Source organism: Mya arenaria, chromosome 12, assembly GCF_026914265.1.
Source record: "Mya arenaria isolate MELC-2E11 chromosome 12, ASM2691426v1".
Taxonomy (NCBI): Eukaryota; Metazoa; Mollusca; class Bivalvia; order Myida; family Myidae; genus Mya; species Mya arenaria.
The window spans coordinates 38860490-38873949 of NC_069133.1; the positions used below are offsets into that span (position 1 = coordinate 38860490).

Consider the following 13460-nt stretch of genomic DNA (forward strand, 5'->3'; position numbering starts at 1 on the left):
GAAGTAGGATTAAATTTGTTCCAGCTATTATGCAATGCAAGCTGGTAGTAGGATTGCTATTGAGTTTCAGGTGCAAACAATAGTTAATATATATGTCCGTGATACCAAATACCTACATGTAAGCTATTTACTTTCTAGATTAAACAAATATATTGCTTTTCAAAATAGTATAAAAAGAACATATAAATGGAATATTGAGATACTCTCAAACAGTTCAGGACCATCTGCATTAATAAAACCGTTTGTTACATTAACGTTTTGACTAAATGTTTGTTTACGAAAGTCAAATAATCGGACCAAGCGTACCACCGACAACAAGCTGCAGAAGATGTCAAAATTTCATTATTACGGAGGATTAGAAGGGTATTATGATCACACATATTACGTTATTTTGTTTTATTCGTTTGAGTTGTTCTTCCCATTTGTGATGACATTCATTTCTTTTACAATTGTTCATGTGTCATTTTCAAAGAGCCACGCCCACCCTAGTCCATATAAACAGCCGCTTCAGAGTCTTTGACGGTTTTTTGGCGACTCTTTGTTGTTAAGGGAACAAAATAAATGTCCAAATGTTAATAAAGTTCCCTTAACATGCATTTTTGTGGCTAGACCCACCCACATGTAAATTAATCTTAGGCATTGAATGTATAATTAACCATACATGTACATTTGTAGGTGGAAGTATATATGTCACTTATTTGGATTTTACAGCTCAAATCCATAAAGGCATGGTGTGATATTATGCCACACCCTTTTGTCCCCCCCCCCCCATTTATTAAATTACATGTACATTGAACGAATTACAGACCAGACATAATGGACCATATTATAATGTTAAGTCATTTGTAAAAAAAGTTTGCATACTGTAAATATGTTTATGATTCATCTTATTTACAAGCATGTTCTGTACAGCAGTGTCCCTCTACAATGGTATGTTATAAAATTAAAACAAACTGTAAGTAAAATCATAAATCATGCTCCGTAATGTCCCCAAATATGTTCTTTTATGTCTGGTCTGTTAAAGGCCTAGTTTAGGAATGTCTGGGATGATAATCCCCTGCTGTGCATCTCCTGTTAATTGCACTGGTGTCACAGTAGGGGCCAATTTCCTGTGTATTCTTCATTGGCTCAGTGCCATTTAGGGTCCATTTTTATAATACATCATCGAAAACTGCACAGCAGGATACTCAGATTGAAGATCTGATAAGACAATTAGGCAATAAGATTAAGATCAATTAACAGAGGTTGTGTACAAATACATGGGGTTTTTTTTGGGGGGGGGGGGGGTAACTTATAGAAGGCTTATTTCCCTAGGTCTCAAAGTCCATGATCTGTAATGTCCTGACACCTACCCGTTCATGTATAACTAGTGGTAAATAACAAAAATTAGAAATGTAGTTTTTAATACTATATTATAATTCTGTAATCATAACAACATGCCCTGCCCAATTCTTAAATTAAGAGGAAAATATTAACATTTTTATTTGACATTTAAAAAAGTATTTTTATGATCCATGTATATTAAATATACTGTACATGTACATGTCTGCATATTTTACGTGAATGTGATATGTTATACACATAAGGTTCCTATTTTGATGATAAATATACTAACACATCCATGATTTGTTGAAGATATAACTACACATGATTAGACAGTGTGTGTATACCACATGATAAATTACGTCATATATGCTACGTCAGAAGGCAATATTTTCTTAAAAAGACTTAAATCAAAGATAACTTTTCTTTTACTACACAATTTTAAATGGAACAGAGGGCAGTCTTTGTCCCTTAAATAGCCCTGCCTTTGTTTTATTACCGGAGTTTGATAAGGTGATTAGTTTCACCAAACACTTCGACAAACCTGTTTCCAAAACAATGTTTTGACAGTGCTCGGTCAGACGGCCATATTGTGAAAAGGTTTGTCGAAGTTTTTTAAGAAACTAAACTCTCTATCAAACTTTGGTAAAAGACCGAATGCGGGGCTCCGTAAGTGGCATAGACTGCGCTACGTTTCATTTAATTTGGTAAAGAAATAGGAAAGCTATCTTTGTTTAATCTTGTCTTCAATCGAAGCAAAATGTTGCTTTCCGACGTAGCATTTATGACGTAATTTATCACATGGTATACACACACTGCTAGAGTAGAGATTTAGTTATTAGGGTATTGAATGGTGGTGATATATCGAATAATGGCAGTGTTGTCTCCTATGGTTTTGATGTGCTGTCAACTACAATCATGGTTATTGACTCGGTGTTGGTTAATCTGTGTTCCTAAACTCTTTTTACTTTTTGTACAAAAACTGGAAAGTTGTCAATGTTTTTTGGGGGTATTGCAGGTATTTATTACTGTAAGCAATGATTGAAATTACTGTAAGCAATGATTGAAAATGTTTTTATTTGTTTTAGGGGTGCTACCCAGTCCAAGTTTGTGTTGTACCGGTCAGATGGGCAGATCCTGGCATGGAGCAAGGGGGAATGTACCAACCAGTGGGTGAGTACATGTACATAATTATTGTATACATACATTTTATTAGTTTAACAATCATTTTTTGCATACCATTTAAAATTGACTAAGCTCATTCTGAGAGATCATAATAATTGGATTGTTCAGGGTTCAGGCTTGCTTTTATAAAACTTGCCATTTTTTTCAACCTGTTTTTTTTTTTAAAGAGAGATTCAAGCCTAGGCCTAAAAAAAAAATACATTTGGTTCGGGTTACCCGACCCTACCTACGGAATAGGCGCCGACCCTACCGTTTTTATAGTCAGTTTGAAAAAAAAAGAAGAAAAAAAAAATAAATAAAAAAAAAATCTCGTTTTTTTTTTAAATTGCTTTTTAATATTAAGTTTAAACCTTAAATGCTTATATACAGAAGATAGCTTTAACACCATTCTCCAATGATGAAAATTATTTTCTTATATAAAACCTAATAAAAAAAAAAAATAAAAAAAAATAAAAAGCCTACCTACCCTACCTATTTTTTTTAAGGATGTAACCCTAACCAAACAATTTTTTTTTTTAGGCCCTAGAAAAAATATTTGAATTTGCTTCAATCAAAACTTTTGATTGTTGCAAATCAAAATATTTTTTTAAGACTTTGATTTGTTCTTGAAATAATTGATACATAGCAATAATGTACAGTTTCTTTCGGTTTTGAATATTTATTCTTAATAAATTTAAGCTGTAAATCTTTTTATTATACATGTACATCTATTCAGTACATGTAGAATGGTAAACAATTTTTCAAGATTGAATTTTTCAGAGAAGTTAACTTAAATTACTTATATTTGTTGAGAAAAGGCTAAGCAATCAAAAATTTGTATACAACTACAAAAAAATGAATTGCATGATACATAAAATTATATCAACTAAAATGAAAATGGAAATAAAAAAGGTGGCTTATCATTCAATGAAATAAGAACTTGACACCTCAGTGTTTGGCATCCAATAAGTTCAACAAGACCTGCTATATAAAATTCAAGCTTAAAACAAACTCAAAAAGCATTTTACCAGACATCTGACGATTGCATGGCTAATGAGCTTGTGGTAATTACAACCACTGCAAATTGAGATATATATTTACACTTACATTACATTGAAAAAAGATATATTTCTGCTTTGCAGCTCATAGGACAAGATGAATGTTGCAAACGAATACACAAAATGGTGGAGACGGCAAAACAGACTGCTAAACTTCCTGCTGATACTAGATTGAAAGCTTTGGTAACCACTCTGTTATGGAGATACAAATATGCTGTGATTTAGTGGGTGTTGAGATAATGCTTCTTAAAGATAAAAATTTGAGTCACAGTAAACATTGCAATTTGGCATTATAGTTTCGCCTTTATAAACTTAAGTATTTTTTTACACAGACATGTACATGAAAGTGTACAAAGAACATGAAGATGTATATTTTTGTTGTTTATATGATTGAATCATTACTTTTTTTATTTAAAACCTTTATGATTAAAGAACTGGTTTTAATCGGTTTGGTGTGCATGAAAATGAAGTGCATACGACAAAATCACATCATGTCAAAGAAATGAATCAGATTTTGTATTTCAAAACTTGTCCATTGATAAATACAAGTAAAAAGATCTGTAACCATTAAGTCATATTCAATAATTCTAAGGAGGTGTTTGATGTTGCCCGCACATATATTTGAAAATCCTACCTAATTGTTAAAGCTGCCGTCTCACAGATTGAACGTTTTGACAACTTTTTTTTTTTTGTCTTGGAACAAGCCAATTTTTGCGAAATGCCATGGAAACCAGTTATACAAGACTGCTGACAAAAAAATAAGATCGCAGATTTTTATATTTAAGTTCAAAAGTTGATGTTTTATGCCATAAAACATTATTTTCGAACGGAAATATGAAAATCTAAGATCTGATTTTTGTCAACAATCTTATATCATTGGTTTGCAGATATTTACGCAAAAATTTGCTCTTTTCAAGACAAAAAATAAAAAAAGTTGTAAAAATGTTATATCTGTGAGAGTGCAGCTTTAATAGTAGTGAGAAAATTTCTCATGTTTTCTAGAATGTACACTGAATACATGTATAGTAATTACACCTTGTGGCCATACTGCAGTATTTGAGTGTGCATTTGCATGTGTGCACGTAGGTGTTTGTGCACTTGTTACAAGTGTGTCTTGATTTATTTCCTTTCAAAAATGCATATTTATATAAAAAAAATATTCTTCAACAGGGTTTGTCAATGAGTGGAGCTGATGAGGAAGAAAGTCAGAAACAGCTGATAGCCCAGATCAAATCACAATATGGCGGGGACTGTGAAGAGGTTTATATCGCCAGTGACACATGGGGGGCTCTTTTCACTGCCACACCGGCTGGTTAGTGCTAATATATGAGAATGTCTTAACAGTTTTTGAGAGAAGAGCAACCAATTGTATAAAATTTGTTTATGTTATCTTTGGATCTGGCACATTTAAATGATTTTGATTGGTAAATAGTCAAAATTCGTCATTATTGAATATATATATTGACCAATCAATACTTTTTTGGGCTAACTTTGACCAAAGCAAAGAATAAGTTTAAACTTTATTTAATTTTACAACGATTGTGAAACAAGCTATTACAACTTATATTAATCACTCTCGTTGGCATGATGTTGCGCAAGAGTGTGGTCTTGTGTTGTGGGGAAATCGGAGTACCGGGAGAAAACCCACTTGTCCGGCTTGGTGACCACTAACCAAACTCACATGCGCCCAGGCCGGGAATCGAACCCGGGTCGCCTTGGTGAGAAGCGAGTGCGCTAACCGCTGCGCTAACCAGACAACCTAAAAAAAGCAAAGAATTAATCTCTTTTATAAAATTGTCTGCTGTTCTTATATTTATTGACAATGATCAAGTACATTTTCTTGTATTGTTTGATACATTGACTGAGGGAAATAACATTGATACGAGTGCATCTTTTAAACTTTTTAAAAAATGGAAAGAAAAAGCAATTGGTTTTGTTGGGAGATCTTTACACACATATATTCTAAGACTTGGCAATCTTTAAAAACATATTAGTTTGTAATGGTCAACTCAGCATGTATATGACCGAGTGCTGACAAGAGAACAACATGCAATATAAATAAATGCTTATTCAAGTGGTCAACAAAGAGTTAGAATCGTGCCGGGTTTTGTTCAGTAAGGTCACTGCAACTAGTGATATGTTTTTTAAATGGATAGATTATTTTGATAATTTCTCCCCAGGTGGTATTGTGCTAATTGCTGGCACTGGCTCTAACTGTCAATTGATCAACCCTGACAACACTTCTAAACGGTGTGGTGGATGGGGTCATCTCCTTGGCGATGAGGGGTCGGCGTACTGGATCACCCAGCTGGCGCTCAAGACTCTCTTTGACCATGATGACAATTTAAACATCTGTCCCAACAGTGTTGAAAAAGTCAGGGATATCATGAAAGACTACTTTAAGGTATTTTAAAGGGTCACACTATAGGTTTATGCAATAAACGTTTTAATCTATACACAAATTATTTACTTTTTGTGTCGCCTGACTAGGAGACATATAGGGGTTACTTTTGTTGGCGGCTGTGGCGGTGGTCGCGTCCAGTTTTCACTTGTCCAGGGCATATCTTGTGAACTATTAGTGGTATCAACTTGAAATTGAATTATTGCCCTTTGTTAATTTTCATACTTAGCTTAAAGTTTTGTCAAGGGCATATCTTGTTTGTTTGAAAATTTCGATTATTTAAGTCGAATGAGTTAAATATATTAATGTTTTAAAATTAAAATTAAGTATTTTGGTCATCAACCTATACAGTACCTTAATAAGAGGTTTACCAATGTTTATAAATATCAGTCTTGCTTTGCAAGTAACTGCATTATAAGAGATGGATTTTGTTTTAAAAAATTTCTGCCATATTAAAAAAAGTAGAGATATTATAACAGACCAGGTGTCGTTGTATGTGTTGTAATGCAAAACCTGACCTTGGCCATGCCTCATAAAGCATTCAAGTACTTAAATGAAACTTGGTACATATGTTTCAAGAGAGAATATGCACATGTATAGTAATGCCCATACATCTAGCTTTTTTTTTTTTTTAGTTTTACCCCGTTTTGAATTGAAAAAAACAAAACCCAGATTAGGGTCAGTTTTCAACACATGGCGCTCTAGTTTTATTTCATCAATTGTTATTATGTACTTATTATTCTGTCACAGCAATTTTAAATAATTATGATATAGGAGATTTTTTACACCAGAGTGATGATTCATTTATCATTGTCAAACATCTGATGAATGAGAATGTTCACACAAACCATATGTGGTTTTCTTTTCCCAGTAACCTTGTAGACCTTAAATTTTGCGATACAATCCAATGGTTTACTGTATTTGCAAATGCTACATTTATCTTTTCAGATCTCAGATAAAGTGGGCATGCTTGACCACATGTATTCCAAGTTTGACAAGTCAAATGTAGCAGGGATGTGCAAGCATTTGGCAAAAGGTAAATTATTTATATCTTTATTTCTGTACACAGGCTGTCCAGCAGCCCTAAAAATCCTAAAAATTCCTCTCTTTTTTCAGTTTTGCTAAAATTCCTAATAAAACTCAAAATTCAAAGGGAATTCCTAAAAAAGCCATTATGTCAATTCCTACTTTTTTTAATTTTTCTTCTCTTATTGCCTCAACAGTTTTGAAAATACAATCTAATAGTACACTCACTATTTCATGTTAAATATGTCTTTAATGTAGTTTACAGTTCTTATTCAGAGTATATCCATGTCAGGCATGTCAGGCTTGTTTATTGGTTGTGACGTTGTGCATGTTGTGGCAAAGATTTAATTATAAAGGCTAGAGCCAATTAAAGCTGAGACAATGGAACCCTGGCCCCAATATCACGAAAATACAAATCTCAGACTCAATCTCAACTTATTTTACAATAAAACATCAACATTTATTGAAAAAAAAATAAGTATGATTTAACACATTTTAAAATCACATCTATTATTGTAGAGGTTGATGAAAATCTTTGGTCTAGATTCTAAGGGAAAAATATTCTACAGCCAAAAATGTACTTGAGTACAATTCATTGTCTTTTAACAATTACTCAAGTATATTTTTTGCTCTAAAATTAGTTTTCTTTTAAGTATTGTCAACATCTTTCAATAACATATTCTATGAGAAAATATATATTCAAAAAGTATAAAAACATACAAGATTTTGAACAAAACGATGCTTTTATTTGGTAAATTGAGTTGAGATTAAGATTGAGACTTAACTTGAGTATTTTTGTGATATTGGGGCCTGGTGTATGTCCTGTACTTATATCATGTTAATTTCGCAGACGTAAGTCCATTATGATGTTTACAACCACCACATTAGGCCTTAAATTCCTAATTTTAGCCCTAAATAAGCCCTAAAATTAATTTTTTTATCCCTAAAATTAGCTCTTATTTCTTGCCAAAAAGCGCTGGACAGTCTGTGTACATCTCAGAAAGCCTATGATTTTACAAGGATTTAAAGGTACAATATACCATAAGTTTGTGTTTAGTATTTCATGACCCCTCCACATTACCTATTCCCCATAAAATGCAGAAATGCTCACACTCAATTATTTTATCATATGAAAGAAAAAAACCATGTAAAATATGATATAAAAAAATCTGATCGATCAAAACCGGTTTTTTCCCAATATGAAAGGAACAGGCGGTGAAAAAAAATCCAAGATAAATCACTGAATACATTGCCCATGTTTGATTATGGTTACCTTTAAATCTTGTTAGCTCCGACCATCGCTTCATATTACTATTCAAGGTATGGGTTTTCTTTGTTGTAACATTAAAAATTTATGCAAATTTCATTGACAAAGACATTAATTATATATGTATAACCCACAGGAGCAGAAGACGGGGACCAGCTTTGTCAACATGTGTTCAAGGAAGCAGGAAAAGTTCTTGCCCGCCATATTGTAGCAGTGGAACCAGCTATCGCACAGGTACTCTATCCCATGCTAGAAATTTCAACTTAAACATGTATCATAAATCTGAGTATAACCTATACATGTATTAAAGGTACGTTATTAAATGCAAATCATTTACAAAAAAATAAACGTTTTACGAGAATACCTTAAGACATTTATCAAATTTTTATATATTTGCTTTTGTAATGGTTTGTCATTTGATCAATGAAGAAAAATGGTAATAGAAGAAGCATTTGCACAATACCTGTGGAACAGTTAAGGATTAATCATATTTATTCTTGCGTTTATGGTGTATGAACGCAGTAGGGTAAGCGAGGGCTCGCATGCCCTACTGCGTTCATAAAGCATAAACGTAAGAAAAAATGTGATCAATACTTATATTTACATTTTAAATAATTATCCATTATGGTTAAAGATTAGCAGTATCTTCTGCATTTGAGTTTTTATTCTTAAAGAAATGTAACCGACAACATACGTTTGTTTAAAAGAATAGCTGATTATTGTAATGTTAAATATCATTAGTTAAATGACTTCACACACTAATCCAATTGTAGCGCAATATTGAAATTTACTATTACATGTATAACAGAACTTCTTCCCTTTATACAATATGAACCTCAAGTTTTATCTGTACAAAGGACAATGCAAATGTAATTTTTAGCTCGACTAGTCGAAGAATAAGGAGGGCTATTCTACTCGCCCCAGCGTCAACATCGGCGTCCGGTTAAAGTTTTAGGGCAAGTTGGGATTTTCACTTATAAGTCCAATACCCTTCATTCTATTGACTTAAAACTTCACACAGTTGTTCAGGGCCATCACATGATGAGGTTAGATAACTCCATATTATCCATTACACAGATTATGGTCCCTGATTGACTATGGAACTTAGGTTAAAGTTTTAGGGCAGGTTGGGATATTTATTAACAACTTCTATACCCTTCTTACAATTGACTAAATACTTCACACAGTTGTTCAGAACCATCACACAATGAGGTAACATAACTCTATATTATCCTTAATACAAGTTATGGCCCCTGATTGACTAAGGTTAAAGTTTTAGGGCATGTTAAAGTTAATGGCAAGTTGGGATTTTAATAAAAAAACTTCTATACCTTTCATTCAATGCACTAAGTAATTATTTACAACCATCTTACAACAAGAAACATAACTCCATTTTAACCCTTAATACAAATTATGGCCCTTGATTTTTTTGATTTTTTTTTTATATTTTATTTTAATTTCTTTTGAAAGGCATATTTGAGAAATCAAGTTATTTGAATGACTTGCATCATTGTTCGGGCGGGCTTTGGGGAGGGCAGCATCAAAGTCACATTATGTATCAAATAATTTTAGTTAGGTTTGACATAAACAGACCAACCTTGGTAATATTACATCGTTATTGTATTCACTTCTAAGTCAAAGCGGCGTTGTCGAGCGTGCTGTCTTACGACAGCTCTTGTTTTGTTTTAAATTCATTTTTTTCTTCTCTTTTTGACACCATTATTATCAAGGTGATTAAGCTTAAATTTTAAACATTGTAGAGTCTACTTGAGGGAGAGGGTGGACTCCATGTTGTGACTGTAGGCTCGGTATGGAAAAGTTGGCAGTTCCTTAAACCAGGTTAGTTTGATGATATATTAGTTAACAAAAATATCCTGGAGTACTTTTTAATACAATTACTTCTCTTATTTTGATTTGTGAAAGTTTCATTATAAACAATTTATAAATGGATGTTTATGTGTGTTAATGGTAAAATCTGATATTTAGAAAATGTTCATCTATTTTTGCACCATTGCTTCAGTTTAATATAGTAAATTTGCAATAAAAGTAAGATTTGCATTATCATATCTCGAGTGTGAAACTCAAACTCAGGACACTAGTGAAAGCAATTTCTCGGGCCATGATTACGAACATTCTGAGTTCAGACTAAAGTGGCAAAGCTGCAAATCTCTATTTCGTTGCTTCTTTTTTTTTGGTGAGTTTTGTTGAGAAAATCCCCTGAATTTTATTACTATTCGAAATTGTATCAATTTTCACATTTATTTTCCTATAAAAGTGAAATTTAATAAAAGTTCATTTCTGAGTCTGAGTCTGAGTCTGAGTCTAGACTTGGACATGAGACTGTTTGTCATCATGGCCCGATTAAGGACATACACATACATGTCTCTATGGTTTTAACATACTCAAAAGCCTCCTTTTTAATGTTGGCTAAGTTGTCATATGTAATTAAGGAATTTGAACTTGGAATGTCATTTCCAATTGATTTATAAGCGTTTCAACTTCGCTAGGCTTTCTGGAGGTGTTGACAGCAGAACGGCCAGGAAGAAGAATACGCGAGGTTACGTTACAGAGGCTAAAACAGGCGGCCAGTGTTGGAGCGGCTAGCCTCGGGGCCCGGGCTGTTGGATTTAAACTGCCACTGGACTACAGTGCAAATGCTGAGATCTTCTTTCATGGAAAAATGTGATGATGTTTCCAATTGCAGAAATTTCCTCCTGACCAACAGTTGTTATTATGATAAGAATACTTCCAGAAAAAAAAAATTAACATGCATTTTATTTGTATACTTAAAGGGAAATGTCCCCGTTTTTTCTTCTTAATATATCTAATAAAAACAATGAATACAATAATTTCCCACTAGATGCACAACAACATGACCACGGCATCCTTTGTGGGACCCTGATAAAATATATTTGATTTAAAACTTGAAATAAGATTAATTAATTAATAAACAAGATTTTTATTAAGATTTGACCTAGTGACCTTATTTTCGATCATATGTGACCCATTTTATATATGTCCAAGAGCTTATTAAGGAAAACATTTTAAATAAGTTTCATGAATATTTGACCATGTATGATGCCTCTTGTTTGTTCCAAAGATATTTCTAAGATTTGACATAGTGACCTAGTTTTTGACCCCATGTGACCCACTTTTACAAGTAGTCGAGATCTGATCAAGGGAAACATTCTGACCAAGTTGGAACATTTTCTGATCAATGCCTACCAAGATATGGTTATGGATGGACGGACAAAATAATGGACGGACTGACAATGCTAAAACAATATCCCCTCCCGAAACCTTCGGTTCGGCGGGGGATAAAATTTTCTGGATAAATCTACTATAAAAGGTTAAAATAAAAAAAAACCCAGCTAATTCATGATACTGATGTAAGTCTTAGTTTTGGTATTTCCTGCTGTAACTCACAGTAAAAACAGGGATAGTTCCCTTTAATTGTGTAACTGTATGTCTACAGACAGCCTTTAAATTTGTGATGTAATGTTGTTTCATGAGAACATGTAATTATTTCAACTGTTGTCTTAATTATTATCGGCAAAAAAAAATATAAGTGGATTGAAATTTATTTGTTTTTTACTGAATGTTGCATTAATTATTGTGCAAGAGTTTGTGAGAAAACTTTCGTAGACATTTTATCATAGAATCAAGCAATCAGGTGGTTGTTGTCAGTTTGTTTTGCTCGAATGCATCTTGAATAAATTATGTTTGATCACGTTTCATTGTGCAACATTTTCTTTTATATTGCATTCAATATTCACCCTTGTCTCTTAAAAATGGAAAAACGGTGTTGATTTAGATAATTTTTGTCTTGAGGAAATAACTGGTTATATATATAATGTATTTAAAAGTATATTTCATGTGCAAGAGGGTTCATAACCTTTCAAAGATTTAGGGTACCGTAATTGATAGATTGGTTTAGTTTCTAACTATCATTCATGTCTAGGAAACTGACAGCTATTATTTACTGCAAAGGTTTTAGTAAATATTTATAAATGCATACTGTTTAAAATTAAGCAAAAGAGTTATCGTCACAGACTTGGTGTTGTTGATGTCGTTAATAGTGCTGATATGCAAAGAACTTTAACCTTGTGTTGACAAGCCCATTGACTGATGAATTACATTCCTTGATTGACTGATGAATTACGCCCCTTGATTGACTGACGCCCCGCGATTGACTGATGAATTACGCCCCTTGGTTGACTGATGAATTACGTCCCTTGATTGACTGATGAATTATGCCCCTTGATTGACTGATGAGTTACGCCCTTTGATTGACTGATGAGTTACGCCCCGTGATCGACTTATGAATTACGCCCTTGATTGACTGATGAATTACGTCCCTTGATTGACTTATGAATTACGCCCCTTGATTGACTGATGAGTTACGCCCCGTGATCGACTTATGAATTACGCCCCTTGATTGACTGCTGAATTACGCCCCTTGATTGACTAATGAATTACGCCCTTGATTGACTGATGAATTACGTCCCTTGATTGACTGATGAGTTACGCCCCTTGATTAACTGATGAATTACGCCCCTTGATTGACTGATGAATTGCTCATTGATTGACTGATGAATTGCTCATTGATTGACTGATGAGTTACGCCCCTTGATTGACTTAAGTTTAACAGACCAGAGTTGGCAACCTCTTGTGTTGTAGTGTCTTAAGCTGATAAATTGTTGTCTGCTGGACAGATATGTGGCATATGTTTTGTATATGTGGAAATGGTGCATTGTATTATTGTGGTCGATGATGGCCTACATTGTATTTACTTGTTCATGTACTTTATTGATACGTTTTATTGAAGCGTTCAATGCCTATTGCAATACACGTGGTGTTCGTGTTTGTTTGCTTCTGGAATGTGATTTTGTGTTACACTATAATCAGATCATTTTAGATCATTGTACTTGAAGGGAATGCGGACAATAATAAAGATAAAAATGGCGTCTTATGATTTTTAATTTTTTGCATTTTCTTAGAAATCCTACTACCATACAAGACTGATGTTCCCAGTGCCCATGTTGGCAGTGGTCTCAGACTCAGAGAGCGAATTTTAAAGGAAATACAAAGAATCGTCAGTAAAATTATTTTTTGACAAAAGAGGTAAATAACACGGACCGATTTATAGGTTCCTGGCATTAATAAGAATTTTAAAATGTGTACATGTACATTTAAAGTGACACTCTTATTCAAAATCAAC

At 33.3% G+C, this 13460-nt stretch overlaps 1 protein-coding gene across 1 annotated transcript; it reads left to right on the forward strand.

Moving 5' to 3' along the window:
* Window positions 1–274: 274 nt before the first annotated feature.
* On the forward strand, window positions 275–13204 carry LOC128212441 (N-acetyl-D-glucosamine kinase-like). Its single transcript, XM_052917903.1, has 9 exons — window positions 275–363; window positions 2412–2496; window positions 3630–3728; window positions 4716–4857; window positions 5726–5949; window positions 6895–6982; window positions 8376–8473; window positions 10000–10078; window positions 10747–13204. Exons 1-9 carry the CDS (start codon window positions 329–331, stop codon window positions 10923–10925), a joined length of 1029 nt encoding a protein of 342 aa, XP_052773863.1. The 5' UTR covers window positions 275–328; the 3' UTR covers window positions 10926–13204.
* The last annotated feature ends 256 nt before the right edge of the window (window positions 13205–13460 follow it).